Raw genomic sequence first — 20,782 nt, forward strand, 5'->3', positions numbered from 1 at the left:
TCGCCTTAGAATAAAATTAATACTAGAACTAAGTTTCTGCGGCTGCGCAATGAGGGCCTCTTCGGTGCGATATCTTCTTCAAACGTCGCGACAAAAAGTGAGATAGACTGTAATGGCCCGGTGAGGTGCCTGTTCGTGAATGAATTTAGACGTTTACAGTATTACACACACAAAATGATTCTCACAGTAAAGCCACTCCAAGGAAAGGAATGCAGTGTCCAGGTACGTTTTACATAGAATACTAGACTTAGCTGTAAAAAACTCAGTTTAGTAGAAGTAGCAAACAAACTAACGTTAGCCTACCAAATGTTAGCTAGACTTAGCTGTCGTGTTCGCTAGCCTCATGTTATCTGAAGCATAGTAGTATAGTGTAATGTGTTGACTGATTAGGAGTGTTTACGCATGTTCACATTTTAACTCTTCTATGAAAACATATCAGTTGCTTATTAGGCACTGTAAACGAAAATAGTTATTATTACTAGGCTGTAAGTTGCTCGACAAATGCAACGTCAGGATGGCTAACTTTGCCTTGGTCCGAACTTGTCACAGTTAGACATTGATGAAATGCTAACTAGCAACAACTCACCCTTTTGCTTGTATCAGGTCATAACGTTAGTTAAAAGCGTAGAATTGCAAAGCTGAAAAGATGAACGTTGTGTGGTGCAAAAAGTTTTCCATCAGATTATTTTGAAGTAACGTTAACGTTACAAATCAGGCAGGCTGGTTAGCTGGATGTGCAAAGCCATGTTACCAAGTGCGGTGAAATTTGGTTAATTTAGGTTATTCCTCATGCAGCTTTATAAACTTACTTTGCCATTTTGTTAATGCAACGTCAATACTAATGCGAGTAGAAAAAGATATGCCCATCTAATAATGATCCTTCCAATTAACAACACTTTTCGTTTTGACCGTCACAAAGATTACCATTAGGTTTGCTTTTTATCCTCTGCTTGTAATAATTCACTCTGAGTGACAGATCTCTACTAAAACAATGTAATTGTTCTCATTTTAGCCTTGATTTGTTTTCACATTCACCCTGTTAATCTACAAGCAGTCAAATAATGAATATGAATAACATTGTAGCCTATATGATGATCCATAACTTGACCTACAACTATTATGATACAACAAGACAGTGTTAAATTGTATTTTTGTATTTGTCATTATACAAGTGTATTAGTTTAGCCATGTGTATTTTCAGCTGATTTTTTTTTTTTTTTTTTTAATTTCCAATACAGTAGTGTGTGTTGCTTGTATTGATAAATAAGTCATAGCTTCCATTTTCTCTCATATAGCGCATGTCCTCACAGATGCTATTTTAATGAACCAACTCACCATTTCCTTGGCACAAGGTTATTCATCTCATGCACTTAATTTGCAATAAAATGTTTGTGCAAAACAACAGAATCACCGAGTAAACATCCCTAACAACCTGAAGCCATGTAGAAGTCCTACAGTTTTACACATATTGCCAGAACTTATATAACAGTATATATATATGTGTGTGTGTGTGTGTGTGTGTGTATTTATATTATCTTTTTGTTTTTGTGAACATAACAAGGCTGAAGTGAGAACAATTTGTTTAACTAATTGCCTCTTATCCTCTCAAGCACAAGCCTGCTGCATTCCCTCCCTCTTAACCTCTTTTCTCTCTCTCTCTCACACACCCACACACACAACTATGTTGTTCTGGTAGATTTGTGTAACTCATAGAAGTAATCATTACAAGCAGAAGACAAACCTGTAGGCTAATTCGAATGTGTGTGATGGTCAAAACAAAAAAGTAAGTATTGTGAAAAGTAGGGCAAGTGGGAGGGGTGACCAGATAATTTACCAGATACATATAGCCTTATATAGCCACTGCATATAGCCTTGTAAGTTATGGTGTTATCCAAACAGAAGTGTGTGTTGGTACAAACTTTTGGAAAGGAAAATTATGTATATTTATTTTTATAAAATGTCTATGTTCACTTGAAGGTCACGGAAAATGAAAAAGTGTCTACAGTGAAGGAACTGGTCTCAGAGCGCCTTAACATACCTCCAAATCAACAGCGATTGCTCTATAAAGGGAAAGCCCTGGCAGGTAAGCTATCCTTGATCTAAACATATAATGTTCATGAAAGTATTGGCGTTTGCATTACACCCCGATTTTTGTTTTCCCAGATGAGCACCGATTAAGTGACTACTCTATTGGGCCAGAGGCTAAACTAAACCTGGTTATCCGTCCTGCTGGGGAAAGGACTCCTGTGGGTGAACCTGCCCCAGCCATGGGCAGCCATGGAGTCTGGCAGTCTGTAGCTGCTGTGCTGGCTAAACACTTCAGCCCTGCAGATGCTGCAAAAGTGCAGGAACAATTGATTAAGGTAGTACTATTTGCCACCATAAAATATAGAGGAGTATACTACAAAAGTGAGGTTACTGTCTTACCCTGGGAACTTTAACGCTCATCTTCAAAAGAACGCTTTACTGCATGCATTGCTTCTGAAGTGATATATTGTTTTAAGATCAGCAGAAACTCAGTTACCTGGGTAAGCCATTAATCTCGCTTTGCAGTTTATCACTTTGTAAACATATTGTGTACAACATATTTATTATTTTTGTATGAATGAACAATTGCAAATTACAATTCAGCAGAGCCGGACAGTAACGGAGTACATTTACTTGAGTACAATTTTGAGGGATCTGTACTTTACTCAAGTATCATTTTTGGGGAGTACTCATGACTTTACTCAAGTACATTTGAGAGGCAAATATTGTACTCTTTACTCCACTACATTTCTATCCATAACCGTGAGTACCCGTTACTACTTCTAAAAAAAAAAGGAAAAGAAAAATCTCGGAAACCCTAAATTTGTTGTTTCCCTCTCAAACGTGATTGGATTGTGCAGGCGCCACTGATTGGGACAGCCTATCAGCAATCACCTTCAGCTTTCCGCCAAAGTCAACTCCATGGTCAGATTTAGATAAGAGACGAAGCCATGGACAAAACAATGGATGAAGACGCAGCAGGTCCATCCCGGGAATGTGCCAACCTGTGGCCCCATCTCACCAGACTATTTAAATTTTCTGAACAAGTTAATGATAGTTTTCGCTTCAAGTGTTTCAATTACAAAATAGTATTTTGTATTTGAAATACGTATTTTAAATACATGTATTAGAAATACTGCCCATCCCTGGCAACATGGTAAAAAGATGAAAATGACTTGATTTTACTTCCAATTAATTTTACATTCTCCAAGGTATTAACATTTTTCATAACTCCATGTACGTTTCTGTACATAAATGTAAGCACTGTGGCAGTAGTAATGCAATATTTAGAAAATGTAGGCTACTCTTGTACTCTTGATACTCAAGTACTTTTAAAAACAAGTACTACAGTACTTTTACTTAAGTAGACATCTGACTGTTGTACTTCTACTTGTACTTGAGTAAAATTTAGCAAAGGGTATCTGTACTTTTACTCAAGTAATGAAGCTGTGTACTCTGTCCGCCTCTGCAATTCAGAGCATTGTTTTGTAATGTTAGTAACATTCTCAAGTGTCAGTAGATGAAAAGGTGGACGTGCCAAAAGTTAGTCACTAAAACGGCTCTCGATAACAGTTTCACTGACCAATACCGCATTGATGATGCTGCCAGTGATTTTACAGTGTCCTAAATTCTCTGGCAATCATTATTAAGAGCCACAAAATACTAGGGGTGTAACGGTACACAAAAATAACGGGTCGGTTAAAGGTTGTATCAGCGATGGCGGGGTAACGTCACTTCTGTTGACGTTCAAACAAAACAGAGAGCTAGCTCGCAACTGCCTCCCCCTTCCTCCTGAACGCACATTTCTTCTGTTATTGGTTGGAACACTTTATTTTGCCTTTGAGTGGCAACACTTGTTGGTAGCAATTGTTTTTGTGTGCAGATCTGAGCATAGGCTGCCTACAGAGACGTGTTTTTTTGACGGCCTGCTTATGGGGCAGCCAGCTAGCGGATCATTAAGAAAGATTAGATGAATGCGATCATTTATGTTTGGGCTTTTTTTGGGCCTGCAATCGCTGATACGACCTTTAACTTTCAGTACAGTAAGCCAGTAGGTACTGCTAACCTAAAAAATAGTATTTTTAAAATGTCAAATGTTTTTTGATGTTAACTGACTAAACAGACATATGGTCCGCTACTTAATATGTTTGAGTGGGAACTCGAATTTGAAACGTGGTCCGCAAGCAAAAAAGCCTACTGTTGATTACTGTTAAAGACTACATTTGGTACGGTCAGTATGCATCTGTATTGAACCTAATGTCCTGTACCTAAACGATTCAGCACAAACACGTGTACCTTTACACCCCTACACAATACTACTGCCATAACATAGCCTAATTGCACACTTTTTATGTCTTGAACAATATTTATATTATTGTTATGTGCAACAAAACTGATAAAAGCAGTTTGCCCACCATAGACAAACATTTTGTTGTTGTTGTTGTTTAAAGCCAGAATGTAAACTAGATTGGACCCTACCATGTCTGTAGCTGAATTGTCTTTCTTTGTCTGTTCCCTCAGGACTATGAACGCTCGATAAGACAGCTCAGTCTGGATGACATTGAGCGCTTGGCCATTCGCATGTTACATCCAGAGGCTGATGGTCTGGACCCCTCCTTCATGGACTAAGTAGAGGGTGGGTGGGGATACAAGCAACTCCTCCAGGACTAACCACAAAACACAGGGCAAGGGGGGAATTTTAAGTTGGACTTTTGGGAGCAAGACATCCCACGCTGTGGACTTGTATAAGAGCGCATGCCGCAAAGGTATCTTCATGGCCTTGCGATTTGAAGTAAGGCTAGGCTCATAACCTCCGTATTTATTCATGTGTTACAATGTCAATACTGATTTTTTTTTTTTACAACAATCATAATAGATTAGTGATTTTGGAGCGTTTTGCCAAAGCATTGTTCCAGGATGTTATCAGCATAATTTATTTGATTCCGTTTTTTCTGTAAAACCATACACATACTGTTGAGATTAACAATGACGATTAGTTATGGACAAGTGGAGCGTCTTGGGTTTTGAGTATGACTGCAGTTATTTGTAAATACTGTGTTATATGAATAAGGAATTAAAAAGGAGAGAATGCGTTGTCGGTATTTTACCTTTGTTGGTTTTTAAATCATATTTTATTTTTTAGTTTGTCACTATAACTGGATTTACAAGAAGGCTTCAGGCCAGAATAGAAAGGGCATATTCTACTTCAGCAAACTTCATGATATGATTCATTTTGGCATACAAAAACATAATGAATGGAATGGCATTTCACACGTGAAAAGTCTAACAGAAACAGAAAAAAGACAGAGAGATCAGCACATGTTGCTTGAGGCAATTTCCTCACTCAGCTGTATTGTATAATCCTAAGCTCATGATCTGCAGATGAGTATCCAGCAACTCTGATAGTATTCATATAGAAGACACTGTATAGGGGCACATTCGTATTACTAAACCAATCACTGTCGAAGCAGCTTTGACACAGCGTGTGTGTGTGTGTGTGCGTGCATATGCGTCTTCTTGATGTCACTTTTTTTTCTCCATATAATACCCTGCTTTAGTCCAACCAAAATGTTTTCCGATAAAACCCTCCAATGGATTGTGCCTTTTTAATTTGCAAGAGGTCAACAGGAAATTGTCAGCAACAGCAACGAGGTTTAACCTTTGACCTGTCACTGGGCAGCACGGATATGTCCTCACGTCATAGCTCTTCCCAAAACCCCCAGGGTCTGTTTCACTTCCACCCTCCTGTTTGTCACACTTCCTCCCTAAACGATCACATTTCACATAAACGGTTTAAAAACTACACTGGATCCTACCATTTATTGTTATTCATGGGTCTTTCAAACCTTGGTTGGCTATGTCCGTGTCTAGGCCTATGGACAACTGACATTCTGAACAGATCAGGAAAAGAAACAGATGTATTTAGTGCATGGAATAATCAAAAGTACTGGGGGGCAAAAAAGATGGGGAAGTAATAGTTTAGTTGCATGACGTCTAACAATATTTCAGTATGATGATGTGCAATAGAATAAAATGAAGTTACATTTGAAGTTACTACATCTATGGTTAAATTCGGCTGGATTTGCAGAAATGATCTTAATACATGACGCTCTGAAAGTCAATGCCTAACCATGTTGGGTGTCTTGCTCTGCTGGGGTTTTCACCATCCTCCTTCTCCCTGCTTAAAGCAGGAATCCAGAGAAGGTTGCTGTTGGTGGGATGAGTGGGGTGGATGGCTACTTGGTCGTTTCATTTTCACCCAGTCAGCTGTAGCCTGGGCAGGCGAGAGGGTTTGTGTTGGAAGGGAACGTTGTCCGCTGTAACTGTCTCTTCAGGTTCAAGATCCAGTGGTATCCCCCCCTCCCCTCCCCAGCCTCTCCACCCCTCCCATCTCCTGTCTCCTATCCCATCTTCTCCCTCAGCAGCTGCAGCCATCGCTGGACGAAGTGGGCCTGTCGTCCCTTAGCTTGATCTGGTCTGGGAAATCATAGGTCTCCACCTCCGACTCCTAAAACATTCATAGTCACATTTAAATATGAATTAAATTATCATGTTTATCTAACTTTTAATCTAACTTCTTAAGTCTCATTTCTTGATATTCAACATGATTTATTGACAAAGAAAGATACCAGCCTAATCTGACAGACAACCCTTTATCCAAAACAGGAAGCAGAACATTAATGCTGCATACACAATTGCTGACACATTGATTGTCTCATCAGTAGTCTCTTGCAGTCTGAATGAGGCTTAAGATGTATGTATGTAACACCATTCATTCACTCTACAAATTGAACTAGTATGCAACAGTTACTACCCTAGTTAATTTGAAAAGGAGTGACCTGAAGCCTTATGCATCAAAGTTGGCATTATACAAGTCAACCTACAGCAGTCATCTTGACTCCCCTTCTGTTCTTTCTGTTGTGTTACTGTCCCAATTGTGTTTTCAGGGACTACACAAACTCTGACCTTGCTGTATAGTTGACAAGCAAATCATTTGTACATAGTAGCAATATGCAGTCATGCATATTTGACCATATTATGAAACAATAATAATATAAGTGTCTGTACCTGCTTGAGAGCGTCTCGTGCAATGGTCTGGAAGGCCTGGTCCACATTGATGGCTTCTTTGGCACTGGTCTCAAAATATGGGATGTTATTTTTGCTTTGACACCATGCCTGGGCGCGTTTTGTTGTCACCTGTTCAAAACAATGAAATCTTTAAGATTTCTATTGATTCAATAATAATACATAGGCATCATAAAATTACAAGTCATGAGTATGAGAGCATTGAGAGTAGCTTAGTCCTAGACTAGGACCCCTACTTTTCTCTATTTACACCACTTCCTTGGGCGAGATCATTCGCTCCCATGGATTTGGCTCATCGTTTTCTAATCAGATTTCTGTATGCCTTAAGGACATTTCAGTCTGGATGAAAGATCAGCGCCTTCAGCTTAATCTCTCCAAAACAAAGCTTTTGGTGTTTCCAGCTAAAACAGGTATTCCCAAACATCCAGCTTGACTCATCTTCACTGACCCCGAGTAGATCAACACGTAACTTGAGCGTCATAATTGATGACCGACTTAAATTCTCTGAGCATGTAGCCTCAGTTGCAAAATCATGTCAGTTTGTCCATTACAACATTAGGAAAATCAGACCTTATCTGACACAAGACTCTTCTCTTCTTGTACAGGGCAGGCTATGGTTATCTCCAAACTGGACTATTGTAATTCACTGTTAGCTGGCCTGGCTGCTTGTGTAGTGAGATTGTTCCAATTGATTCAGAATGCTGCAGCACATCTGGTCTTTAATCAGCCAAATAGGACACATGTAACTCCTCTTAGTTACTCTTCACTGGCTTCCTATTAGAGGCCAGAATTAAATTAAATTAAATCTCTCACCTTGGCCTGTAGGACACCTAATGGATCTGCTCTGTGCTATATCAATTCTATGATCCAGCTTTACATCCCCAAACGCCCACTGCGGTCTCTTGATGAGTGTTGATGGTGTAATAATGATGTGTCGACCAGCCATAAATGCTAGGTCAAATTCAAGACTTTTTTCCTCATTGGTGGAATGAGTTGCCCAGTGCTCTGCAATACTACGACAGTTTTGGGTCTTTCAAGAGGGGTCTAAAGACTGTTTAGCTTACACCTAATTAGTTAAGTGGTTCTTATGAGTTATGGTCTGTATATTTATGGTATTTGTTTATTTCCATTATTGGTTGTTGATATTGCATTGACATTATTGTTATTATTGCTATTTTCCTTAATGCAGTCTTACCTTAACTTTTTAAAACTGTTTACGGTTCATTTTTAGCTATTGTATTGTTTTATTGCTTTAGAAAAAAGTGTCTCCTAAATTCCATAACCATAATATAATATGATGCAGTATAACAAAATATGTTGACTTCATTACTTTGTAAGTGTTTTCACTTTTGTTTTTGTAAAAAGGATAGAGTCCCCAAACCAGATATTGCTCCCGAAGACCTTTAACTTTTTATTACCATGAGACACCTCTATCATTTTTTATTGCCTTTTCCGCTGCACTCTATGTACCCAGCACCTAGAGTTTACCAGTGTTTGAGGAGTGTGCCCTTTGATAACTTTGTACTATTTAGAGGTTAAATAATACATAAATCCTCTGTACAAGTGAGAAAAGGTGTATGCCCACAGACCTGCCTATTTTCCAGGTCGATTTTGTTGCCCAACACCACGAATGGGAAGTTTTCCGGGTCACGAGGGCTGGCTTGGATCAGGAACTCATCTCGCCAGCTGTCCAAAGTCTTAAACGTGTTCGGAGCAGTAACATCATACACCAGCACACAGCAGTCAGCCCCGCGGTAGAACGCCACGCCCAGGGACTGGAAGCGCTCCTGGCCTGCTGTATCCCAGATCTGAGTCACCGGGCAGAGGGAAGATGAATATCTCAGACAACTCGAGTATCTCAAAAACATGCACACTCCATCATATAAACATAATATATGGGTTTATAGTTAGTCATCACAGGCCCAATAATGAATGTGTGATTGTATGATCAATACTACCGAGTACCGGTGGTGATTTGTAATAATAATTTTGTACCGCATAGTTAGGCGTAGTACGGTAATTAGGTGTGGTCCTGATTCACCTATTTCAAATTACAGCATAATTGGTAAGTGTGCATAACCAATGTTCTGATTCAATTTCAAAACAACACGTTCATACCTGCATAGTCACAAGTCTGTCATCCACCATCACTTCTTTGGTAAGGAAATCTGCTCCGATTGTGGCTTTGTACTGATTACTGAACTTCTTGTTTACATACTGGTTCATCAGAGAAGTTTTCCCAACTCTATGGATAAGAGAACACAGTGGAGCTGAAACATCTAGATGCAACATCACTGTAAGAAGTGCATGTATTAAAAGTGGTGAGTTATACACAATTACATTAGGGGCCTGCTTGGATGTTCACATGTAAAGCAAATCACACTTTAATACTTGGGTCAGTGACAGATAAGGGTTGGTAAGATGAGAAAATTAAAAATATGTTTAAATCTTTAAAACAAAACATGCCTGAGGTTTGCTAAAGTGTATACTTTGTATTTCTGTTGTATTCATATTATTTAATATGACGTGTATGCTATTTTTTAACAAAAGATATAACTAACAGCCTGTTAAATTGTCAAATGGTGTAATATCTAGGGATGGGCAAAGCGAGGCTTTATGAAACACTGAAACGTTCGAAGCAATTGTGCCGAATTGTTCCGAAGCTTTGAAACAATTCCGACACCTCAGAGCTGTTTAGGGTAAAACAAATCTGTCAAATGCTTCGTATTAGAGATGCAGTCTTTAAAGTTCGTGGCTCGCTGTGTTACCTGTGTTCAGTCTTTGTCAAAAGCTAAGCAGCATGCCCTTGGTCAATTACTGGATGGGAGACCACATGAAGTCACAATAAACTTCTTGCTGCCACTATGTGTTCTCTAAATCACTTTCTTCTTATAAAAACTCTCGATTTTTGACCATTCTGAGAGTTTAGTTGAAACTGTGTGGTTAATGGTGAAGTAAGAAAACATAAACAGATACGATCTGAAACAATACCTTACAAATCAAACGGGGATCGAACCACATTTGAGCAGCCTGGGCTACTGTGCAAAAAACACCCTCACTAACCACTACACCATCATGGTTAAGCTACACTGTTAATTGAACGCGCGGGCACGCCTGCCGACACTGGTGAAATGCACCGAAGGTTTACTTAACTTTGGTCACATGACATGGGGATTTTGAACGATGTTTCGAAGCAGTGGTCACATGACATGGCTGTTTTGAACCACGTTTCGAAGCAGTGTTTCGAAACACTTATGCTTCGAAGCCTCGACACTGATTCGAGACGTCGGTTTTGAAAGTCACACCCCTAGTAATATCCTATGAGAATATGTTTTATTATATTTATTTCTAAATTTAAATTATATGCGTTTTTCATTGTACTGAGCAAGAACATATGCTGTAAACATCTTGTTTTCTGTCTATTCTTTGACCATTTGAGTAAAAATGGTTTAAACAACCATTATAACAGTAAAGTAAGGTATTAAATCATTATCCATATTCATTTTTTTGTACATTTAGTATTTTAGACAAAATACTGGTTACACCAATTGACATAAATCGGTTACACCAATTGACCATAAAACGTTTATAGCAATAGGACAAGAAATTGACACAGAAAATAGGCATCAAGGTAAGCTGAATTGGATATTTTGATATGTATTCATGTCATTCATCATATTCCATATCAAATATCATTTCATAACATCAATGAAGAAACTTGTGTTCTATTTGATTTCAATTCAGTTCTCATACAATTTCAGTCTATACTCATTATTTTCAAAGAGAGTGAGATAAAGGGCCCTATTTTCGCGATGCAAAACCTGGTGCAAAGCGTATTATTATTCTGATGCAAAGTTTTTTCATATCTTACACTTCACTTTTATTAAATAATGCGCCCAGGGGTGTGGCAATTACCGACATAAGGTGTGGTCTGGCACATGATCTAAAAATCGCTATCTTATACCGTCTAAAAAGCATCACGCCACTGACCAAGAAAAGCCTGGACTATAGCGAAAGGCGCATACTGTATGAAACACAGTTGAAGACGCACTGTCACGAGATGTAAGCAGCAATTCCTCTGCAGAATAAATGTCCTTAGGTTATTTATTCAGTCATTCGAACATTATAGGGGGAAGTTTTGCTTTTTTCAGGCTATGTTTTTGCTGGTAACCCATTGTCAGTCAATATTGAAGGTAATTAACTGTTTTGTCGTTGACTATGACACCACAGTGAAGTTAGTTTCACTTTGCCTATATGTTCAATTGATAGACAAGTGCAGTGTGTAGCCTATACTCTACTCAGTTTTACTAAAGAATAGCTTAGTGGAATACCTGTTCCATACGGTCTTGCGTACAAGCAGATTCCTTCAAATACACCGCTGACTATCAAAATACTGATGCACTGTTTGAAGTTGCCCTGCTTGCTGTTGAAGGGAATGACAGATGTCCTCCTCATTGGTTTAAAGGATGTTAAGCCCAAAACACACCCATGACTGATTAAGAAACGTAAGAGCCACCTTTTCACGCCAGGCACCTGACGTTTGATAACAAAACTACCCCGAATGTGGACTGGACAAACCCCTAAATGTATTTACGCTATTTGCTAGTGACCATGAATTTTATATTGCTAAATTAGGGCCCAAAGTGTGTGTGAGAGAGAATAAGAGTGAGTGTGAGTGGGTATGATAACAACCAACCAACAGCAGGATCTGCTTGTAAGGGGGACAAGAGGTACATTTTATATATAATAAATGTATTTATATAATTTATGTATAATTTGAACATACTGTTTACATACATCATAATAAAATATTTAAAAAATAGTATGGAAGTTTTAAATTGAAAATGAAAAGCTTTGACATTTCAAAAATCACTTAAATTGCAATCTAATTAAACCCTTTTAAAGCTATTGTTCATGCTAAACAGTTAGTCACTATTTAAATTATAAAAATAATATAATTGGCACCTAAAATTACATACTCTTGGCCCTGAATCTGATCAAACTGGTCTCAAACAGAAAAGAGTCAAATGGTGTAACCGGTTACACCATTTGACATTTCTATTTAAAAGCAAAATTTGCAGGCATTATTATGGACAACTATGTACCCACTTCACCTTTATGTGAATATTCAAACACAGTTTATACATTAAATTGAATATATTATATGATTATTATGATTTATAAACATTTTTAAAAGGTCATACCATTTGACATGTAACCTAAGCTTGCCTGGCCATGGCCTAAAAACACTATTATGTTACTTTAAGAGAGTTGCTAACCTTGACTCATAGCAGTTGGGGTCTTGAAGGGTCCTTCTCTATGACATAATTTTCTGTCACATGATTCTCTGACATAATATACACAAAATTGCTCCTTAAATGGTGGTATTAAAGGGACACCAGGCAACGTTTTCGTGTTAATTAATCATCTTCGTAAGTTGGTATATGGTTAAATGACTCATTACGGGGCGAATGAAGGCTCTCTCGCCCGCCCCTACTGCCTGTAGGAAGAATATCCCACTTGCAAGTTCGGTGTATCCTACCCTCTGACCGAAGCAGGATCAGTTTACAGCACAGAGGCAGGCTAACGAAACGCTAGAGATTGTTGCAAACGTGTGTATAATGGCAGACCCGGCGAAGAAGCAGCGAAAACCCTTGACGGAAGACGCAAAGAAAAGGCAGCCATGGCCCACTGGTTAGCACTCTGGACTTGTAACCGGAGGGTTGCCGGTTCGAGCCCCGACCAGTGGGCTGCGGCTGAAGTGCCCTTGAGCAAGGCACCTAACCCCTCACTGCTCCCCGAGCGCCGCCATTGTAGCAGGCAGCTCACTGCGCCGGGATTAGTGTGTGCTTCACCTCACTGTGTGTACACTGTGTGCTGTTTGTGTTTCACTAATTCACCGATTGGGTTAAATGCAGAGACCAAATTTCCCTCACGGGATCAAAAAAGTATATATACTTACATACATACTTATACTTAAGAAAAGGAAAAGAGCTTCAGACCGAGCGAGGGGGAGTTTCATAGAGAAAAAGCATCAGGCTTGCCTGGTGTCCCTTTAATTCAAACATTCAGAACAATGGGGTTTCATTACTTGTATTAAATATAGAAAAGTTATTGTGCAAGAGCATGCCATATTATTTTAGAAGAGAGAATTTCACATTTTTTTCAACAAGTGTAATTATTTGGTTCATGTTTTTGTGGTTACACAGTGTTGACAATTTTACCCAAATTCAGTTAATACTCTTTCAAAATTAAATAAATCCAAAACTTTGAGATTAGGGTTTGATGAAAATGATATTTGAAAATAATTTGTCAAATTATTTTCAAATTTTAACAATTTTAAATGTATGTAAACCATATGTACACAAAAAAAAAGCGTCACGTCATTGACCCACTTACATCTTGGAATTAGACCATATTTATCAGAGACATCAACCAAATATATCTATCACCATTCCAACATGATACTTCACTTACCCTGAGTCACCCAGGATTATCACCTTCAAGAGGACCTTCTTTCGGGAGGCCATGGTGTTTTCACTGGAGTGGAGAGAATAACATCAACTGTCACATACACACAACTCTCATAAACTGTCTTTTGACATATTGTACGTGTCTACTGACAAAGTGAGATTTGACAGTGCAAGAATTAACATAATGACCTCGCTACTTGTGCCCTGGGCTATGATAGCCTGATAGTTAGATTTAAGATTAAGTCGAAATGTTTTGCAAAGATCAAACACAATAGGCTAGTACTTGAGCTTACTGTGCAACAATGACTCAATGAAGCATGTCTAATGCACCATGTCCTTGATAAATAACCTATAAACCATCTAATTTAGTAATTTCTCTACTGCGATGCAAAACTCCTGGATTGAGACACCGCTAACGCAAGATCACACTAACGTTACCATGTTAGAGGTCCTGGTAAAATAAAAATGGGAAGTTGCCATCATCCAACTTAACGGATCAAGCTAGTGCACACTGTTTATGTTTAAAGTAGATTGTAAAGTATTGTGATAGAATTGCCACATAGGCTGCTGACACCAAATTACTGTCACTAATATGACAAGCCAAATATGCTATCGGCTAACATCGATTGATAGGCTAACGTTACATCAGGAAAATAAAATCACGCCATTGACTTACCGTTCGCCTCCACGCTGTTACAAAAACGGAGATTCTACAATCGTTATGTTTCCTTGCCTTCAATGGAAAACTGACAGTCCGATTAAAAACTGTTTTTCTAAACTGCAGCGTCAGATGTCCTTTTTCCTCACCGTTGGGCCGAACATCAACTGTTTTTGTGAGCGTGTTCCTTACTGAATATGGCTGCGTAGTCACAAGGGGTTGACGCACAACTGATACGGATATCATCTGGATAGGCTGCCATACAACGGAAACAAATGTTCCACATGACTGTTCAACCAGTGCACAGTGAAATCTATTGAAAGTTGGGCTAAAATTCCAAAAACATGTGTTTTTTGAAGAACATTTTAATTCATAGTTATGTCTCATTTGGTACCGTAGTCAAAATGCCAAAATTAATAAAGGGCCTTGGCTTTATTCCAGATTATTTTGACGGTTTCACCTGTTCATCCTTGCTTACATGCGCTGCATCCTTTCAACCACAAGAGACTACTCTTTAGGCACCACACCCAGCTGAATCCTAGGACTAGTACCTGAACCAGTATGTATCTAATGTCAGACAACAGATAAAAAGTAAAAAATAAAACCGAAGCATTACGCTTAAAAATAAATGTTTGGATGAAAATGTGTTAATTTCAAATCAGGGTTGAGTGGAAATGCAAGGCACACTATTATATCAAGCACGTAAAACACATTACTTCGCTCAAGTGCGTAGAATGTTAAGGAAATATTAGTAAACAGTATTTTATACAGTCAATGTATGGGACTCATTGACTGAAAGGAAATTAGACCAATCAGATATAAGCAATATGCAGCTCTCATGAGTGCCTTGGCCAATCAGCATGCATGATCTCGAAGTGGGGTACACCTAATTTGCTGTGACAGCTGTGTGTGTGCGGATGTGAAACAACTGAGGTCGGGATGAGACGTTCTGCAAGAATACTCAAGATATAACATGTTTTTTTTAAATATATGTCTTAACTTATAAGTATGCAGTGACTATATCATCTTAGGTTCCATTTAAATCGACTCTTTGCCCTCTGGTAAGGAAACCCTTCTCTTTTGCTAGCTAGCTAGCTCACCAGCCAATTCATATTTTCTTCCCAGCTCCCTCCACCTTAGTTGCCCTTGCTAGCTAGCTTATAGCTAAGAGACATATTAGCGACGAGCATCCTTACAACGAGAGACTCAAGCAACACCCGTTTACCTCACAATATCGTTATTATTCACGTATCAGCGAAATTGTGCAATCCCAGTGTGTGTGATCTCGATGTGTCTCTTTGAGACTGTTCGCTGACCTTTTAAGCATATAATATTCAGTGAGGCTTGCTTATCTTAGCCTGCTATGGCGTTGTCTTATAGGCGGGATTCAGTAACCAGCAGCCTTCTTGCGTACCCTCTTATGCTGTTATGGCACTGTCTTGTGTGTTCTGCAACACGAGGATTTTATTTCAGTTCCCCCTGTGTGTAATGCATGCATGTAGCCTACGATTCTTGTCCAGTATTGTGTCATATCTCTGTGCAGTATTCTGTATCTCTGTCTTATCGGTGTCATAGGATGAGCAGGAGGTTGCCTCCCATACGTTTCACTGTAGGCTAGAAGCACTGTCCTAGAATATGAATAGTCTACTGTTATTGCGATTGGGAAAAAGAAAACGAAGGATGAACAAGTCATCTGCCATCCTAAAAATAAAACTATCCCTCCCAGGATTCGGCATTAATTTGGCCCGAGCCACTCATTGGGCCACTGATTCCCTGTTGGCTCTACTTACGTAATGCAATCATAAGTGAAGCTCAGTGTGTTAAGAATCACAACAAAACAAACACATGTAATTGACTTACTCTATCCCCTGTTTGTTATCTGTGATCTGTCTGAGGGACATAAGCCTCTTTGTGGTGTGAGAGCTTTGTCTGAATGGTATTTGTGTTTGTTGTTAGATTAAAGAATTAGGACAATTGGAACTACCTTGTTGTGCATATTTTAATCTCACATTCAGTAATGGTCTCTATCTTTCTCTCTGTCATTCACTCACTCACTCTCCCCATATGCACAGGTAGTTCCCAGCCGACGATATGGAGACTCTGATTCCTGTCATAAACCGGCTACAGGAGGTTTTCCTCACCGTCGGCGCTGAGAGCATTCAACTGCCCCAGATTGTGGTGGTTGGATCCCAGGTCAGTGGAAGCCGGGGCTGCTGTTGATTTATAACTAAAGCCTGGGCTAAATTCATAGCTGACCACGTAGCTGACTCATGTCTTCATGACATGCTTGGCCTGGCTGCCTCAAGGCAACACTGAAATAACTCTAGTTGCATAAGAATTTTAAGTTAGCTCAGAACTCTTTGACACATGCTGACAAGTAATATATCTAATACAAGTGTGACATGTATACATATGCACTATGCTGGCATGAATATGCATATCAGTGAGTCAAGCTTTTGATTAAAGGGTTTTATTTTTTAAAAGGTGATCTTAAAGTGAGCCTAGTGTCAGACAACAGATAAAAAAATAAGCGTAGTAGAACCATTCAGTGTTCGTGCTGATTAGGTTCTTGTTGTAGCGAGACTGGTGTGTCTCACGGCAGAAGGTCTTAGTCTTGCTCTTCTTCTGTGCCCCACAGAGCAGTGGAAAGAGCTCTGTGCTGGAGAGCCTGGTAGGGCGTGACTTTTTGCCCCGGGGGTCAGGCATTGTCACACGGCGCCCCCTGGTGTTACAGCTGGTGCATGTGCCCCCCCTTGAGGAGAGGGGGAAGCAGGATAACGGTAATGAACGTCCCAGACTACATGTGTCAGTACTTTTAACAGAGAAAATGCGTGGGGTGCTTTGACTGATGGACAGACTATTTGCATCAACTGAGATATTTGCTGATCTACTGTTCTCATCTTCTTTCTAAACTCTTTTTGCATGTGTTCTAAAAGACATGTTGACCTGTTTTAAATGTGTCTTGGGCATTAAACTGAGTTAATGTCTGCTGTAAAAGATTAGCTTTTATTTAATGGGAAATATAAAAGTGCTCTATCACAGTACTGTTTGTGTAATAGTGTAAATACCACTAATGTCGTGCCTGTCCTTTAGAAGTAGGTGTACTGTACATTGTTATGCTGATTCGATTCAGGTCTGCCACGATCTAGTAGTCTTAATAATACCTTTATTATAAATAGAGCTCTTTCCACTTTATAATACCTTTTAAATATTACCTATTCTCCTTCCCTTTCTTCCTCCTTACTCCATAGGAAACGGGCCAAAACAAAACTCCCAAAACGCCTATCCAGGTCTCTGTGTGTGAATGCTAGACTTTCTGCATGAACTCACCTTTGTTTTGCCGTCTGTCAGTGCTGTCTGTTCTCCGTTCTTTTTTTTTCTCCTTTTTCCTTCCATTTTAAGCAGTCCTGTGCTGTCTTGTTTGTTTGTTTGTTCCATCACCGTCTGACTTTATTCACTGACCCTCCCATCCCGAGTTGATTGTTTTGTCATGATGTCTCGTCTACAGTGTGTGAATCTCATACTCAGCATTTTTCGCCGCGGCCTCACAGTCTTCTCTCTTGTCTTAGGTATCAAGGCAGAGGAGTGGGGAACCTTCCTTCACTGTAAAAACCAGGTACCCTTTTGCCTTGTTCTTTGTGTTAGCTGTAACCAGGTTAAATGCTAATCCGCAATAATCTTTGTTTAATTTCCCAAAATGTACAATATTCTGGTAAATTACACATTGAAACATAGTAAAATTAATTATTTTAATAATAGATATTCACAGATTTCTCAGAAATTTGCAAGGAGATAGAGTTGGAAACTGACCGTGGCACTGGAGAAAACAAGGTCAGTTAAGACCATCTTTAACCCAGTGATATAAAAGAAGTATTTTTTTTACTCCTAAGAGTGAGCTTTGTATTTTCATCTCCCATGCCATTGTTTTTCTCTTGTTCTCCACCTGACTTTCACTTGACATAGGGCATCAGTCCAGAGCCCATCTACCTGAAGATCTATTCCCCAAATGTCCTCAACCTCACTCTTGTAGACCTGCCAGGAATCACCAAGGTAGGCTCTTCAACAAAACATCCCAATTCATCATTCTGACATAAATAAAACATACTTTGACCTTGCAGATAGCCTCCCGATTTTGAATGAGCCATTGCCGATAGATGTCTAAAAGGCGGCATAATTAAGTTATTTGAGACATTGCCTTTCCTTCTGTTTGACAGTGAGTAATTTTTGTGGTGAATGGGATTGTTGTTAGAATGATGCACGTAGCGTCCACCTTACTCACTGCGCTATGCCAAACGTTCTTATTAAAGGGCAGCCAGACCCAAATGTTCTCGGATTTGTTTTCATTCTAATTCCCCCCCCACACACCCAACAGAGTGTGCATTGTTGGAGCCAAAGACACAAAGTGAGTAAATGTCTTCTCTGCCAAGACGTTGTGTAGTTTTGTTTTTCATTGTAGCACTGGCTTTTTTCCTTCTCTGCTTCCTTTTTTCAGCCTAAGAGGTTAATCAGAAGGCTTTCTTCTCAGCAACTAGGCAGACATGGTCTAAAAAACCTGATGCCCAAAAAAAGGAAAGCAATTTCGCATCCACACCAAACTTTAGTGTTTTAATCAATCAGGCGGGGGTGCGTTTCCTAAAAGCATAGTTGCTAACAGATCAGCAACTATGCTTTTGGGAAACACAGTTTAAAAGAGATACCGCACACTGTCCATTCCGCATGACATTATTTAGTAGAACACTGAACACAACAAAAAAAGGTGTGCAAAAGCTTTGTCACTTTGAATCAATCAGGCTGAGAAATGAAAGTATTCATTTGAAAATGTTAAAGGCGAACTATGCAGGTTTTTTAGCTTAATTTACCTTAACTTAACAGCTTCGGAGTCATTGGAATGGTTATATGACTTTTCGGGTTGAATGGTGGACGTCTCGCTTCCCCCTAGCGCCTGTGAGCGGAAAAACCACCCTTGCAACTGTGGGCCGGCGGGCCGACGGCCTCAGCGTCAGGAAGTATAACCATTGTAACAAATTGCTTTACTGGTTTTAAATACACATACCGTGTACCGCCAGTCACCGGCTAGAACAAGGTAGTGATGGAGTTTCTCAGACATTCATCATGACAGAGCCAGCGAAAAAAAGAACCAAAACCGAGAAAACAGCGAAGAAATTGCCAATACTGCATAGTTTCTCTTTAAATAGGTTGTGAGTTAGAAATTTAGAATATGACAGATCCAAGCCACCCTTCACATGTTTGCCACCCCAGCCTCCCACTTGAGCCCTCCCAGTGCATTTGTGAGGTTGTCATCAGTCATCCTTCTCCTTTCAAGTACCAAGAACTATTTAGTTCCCCTTCTAAACAGTTCCTTCTCCCACTCTCTGTGTCAGGTGCCGGTCGGTGATCAGCCAGAGGACATTGAGGCGCAGGTGCAGGAGATGATCATCAGCTTCATCTCCAACCCCAACTCCCTCATCCTTTGCGTGTCGCCCGCCAACTCCGACCTCGCCACTTCAGAGGGGCTCAAGCTGGCTCGCGAGGTTGACCCAGACGGTGAGGAACGTGCCCACTCCGCAGTTCTCCTTCTGTCCCCCTCCACAGGCCTCTGTGCTTATTCCACACGCTGTTTGTGGGCCTCTCTCTTGTTTTAGTTCATGTGGGGATTGGGGAGCCTTTTGATGTTTGTTTGTTTCCTTTTTTGGCTCTGACATTTAAAAAGAACATTATACTGTAGATTTCAGGCAAGTCTGTATCTGACATCTACTCAACAGTGAAATCTCACAGAGTACTTGGGGAAGCTTACATTGGATATACACTGTTTAAAATATGTCAAATATGTGAAAACAAGTATTGTATTTTACAGAATACTGTCTTGGTGGACTTCAGGTTACTGAAACTAGCTGTCTTTGGATTCCAGAACTCAGTGTTATAGTTAAGATAGCAGTTTTCGGTAATTTGTAAGTTGTGTATTGTTTTGTGTTGGTGATATGTTGTCTTCATTAGTGTGTGAGTGTCAAAGCTGTGTCATCTCTGATAATATTTGAATCCTTTCTGTAAGAAATTTGATTGGTGGATTCAAATGAAGAATTCAAATGTATGTATGCAGGCCGCAGGACTCTGCTAGTGGTCAGTAAGCTGGACCTGATGGATGCTGGCACCGATGCTTTGGAGGTGCTTCTGGGTCGAGTCATTCCAGTGCGCCTGGGGATTGTTGGTGTGGTGAACAGGTTTGTTCCTATGGTGTCCAAAATTATTCTTTTTTCTAATTCTAAATGTATTACTTCTGATTGTAATGCTAATTTCTAATTGTTCATTTGTCTCTTACAATAGAGAGGTTTTTTAAAAAAAAATCTCTTTCATGCTGTTCCCCTGCTATGCTTTATTCCTGTGGCAATTCTGTCGGAAATTGAAAGCTTATCGAATGTTAACGTCTTTTCATGGGGGGAATTATGTCATGTAATTTAATTCATATCTGTTGAATGGAATGAAAATTGCCTGGTCACTTGACACTTGGTATTTCAGATGGTTAATTAAATCAGTATCTCAC

The 20,782-nt window shown here is 39.5% G+C and overlaps 4 protein-coding genes across 6 annotated transcripts in view; 3 read left to right on the plus strand and 1 right to left on the minus strand.

Annotated features, from left to right (window-relative positions):
• Positions 1-20,782, plus strand: part of LOC121714755 (oxysterol-binding protein 2-like) — a 765,489-nt gene that overhangs the window by 260,791 nt on the left and 483,916 nt on the right. The window lies entirely within an intron of this gene.
• Positions 65-5,134, plus strand: ubl4a (ubiquitin like 4A). Its single transcript, XM_042099843.1, has 4 exons — positions 65-222; positions 1,978-2,083; positions 2,164-2,363; positions 4,549-5,134. The coding sequence occupies exons 1-4, from the start codon at positions 175-177 to the stop codon at positions 4,654-4,656; spliced, it is 462 nt and encodes a 153-aa protein (XP_041955777.1). The 5' UTR covers positions 65-174; the 3' UTR covers positions 4,657-5,134.
• Positions 5,130-14,436, minus strand: rab7b (RAB7b, member RAS oncogene family). The gene is made up of 6 exons (XM_042099839.1): positions 14,263-14,436; positions 13,591-13,653; positions 9,232-9,358; positions 8,703-8,921; positions 7,096-7,224; positions 5,130-6,535 (listed from the first exon to the last, which is right to left on the minus strand). The coding sequence occupies exons 2-6, from the start codon at positions 13,641-13,643 to the stop codon at positions 6,446-6,448; spliced, it is 618 nt and encodes a 205-aa protein (XP_041955773.1). The 5' UTR covers positions 13,644-13,653; positions 14,263-14,436; the 3' UTR covers positions 5,130-6,445.
• Positions 15,148-20,782, plus strand: part of si:dkey-32e23.4 (dynamin-1-like protein) — a 24,847-nt gene continuing 19,212 nt past the window's right edge. The window contains exons 1-9 of one of the 3 annotated variants that reach the window (XM_042099809.1): positions 15,148-15,305; positions 16,317-16,437; positions 16,883-17,024; positions 17,496-17,534; positions 17,814-17,860; positions 18,004-18,075; positions 18,208-18,294; positions 19,626-19,788; positions 20,342-20,462. In XM_042099809.1, coding sequence (XP_041955743.1) covers positions 16,336-16,437; positions 16,883-17,024; positions 17,496-17,534; positions 17,814-17,860; positions 18,004-18,075; positions 18,208-18,294; positions 19,626-19,788; positions 20,342-20,462 — 773 coding nt within the window. In that variant the 5' untranslated portion in view covers positions 15,148-15,305; positions 16,317-16,335. The remainder of the gene's footprint in view (positions 15,306-16,316; positions 16,438-16,882; positions 17,025-17,495; positions 17,535-17,813; positions 17,861-18,003; positions 18,076-18,207; positions 18,295-19,625; positions 19,789-20,341; positions 20,463-20,782) is intronic. The other 2 variants (XM_042099810.1, XM_042099811.1) reach the window with 2 other exon arrangements.

The sequence above is a fragment of the Alosa sapidissima genome, chromosome 8 (assembly GCF_018492685.1).
Source record: "Alosa sapidissima isolate fAloSap1 chromosome 8, fAloSap1.pri, whole genome shotgun sequence".
NCBI lineage: Eukaryota > Metazoa > Chordata > Actinopteri > Clupeiformes > Clupeidae > Alosa > Alosa sapidissima.

Bases quoted from the DNA above. Each gene is read 5' to 3' on its own strand.
- rab7b (XM_042099839.1), bottom strand. From the start codon at position 13,643: ATGGCCTCCCGAAAGAAGGTCCTCTTGAAGGTGATAATCCTGGGTGAC. The intron at 9,359-13,590 runs GTAAGTGAAGTA...TCTTATCCATAG, and splicing joins ATAATCCTGGGTGACTCAGG to AGTTGGGAAAACTTCTCTGA. The intron at 8,922-9,231 runs GTATGAACGTGT...CCGGTGACTCAG, and splicing joins ACAGACTTGTGACTATGCAG to ATCTGGGATACAGCAGGCCA.
- ubl4a (XM_042099843.1), top strand. From the start codon at position 175: ATGATTCTCACAGTAAAGCCACTCCAAGGAAAGGAATGCAGTGTCCAG. The intron at 223-1,977 runs GTACGTTTTACA...GTTCACTTGAAG, and splicing joins GAAAGGAATGCAGTGTCCAG to GTCACGGAAAATGAAAAAGT. The intron at 2,364-4,548 runs GTAGTACTATTT...CTGTTCCCTCAG, and splicing joins TGCAGGAACAATTGATTAAG to GACTATGAACGCTCGATAAG.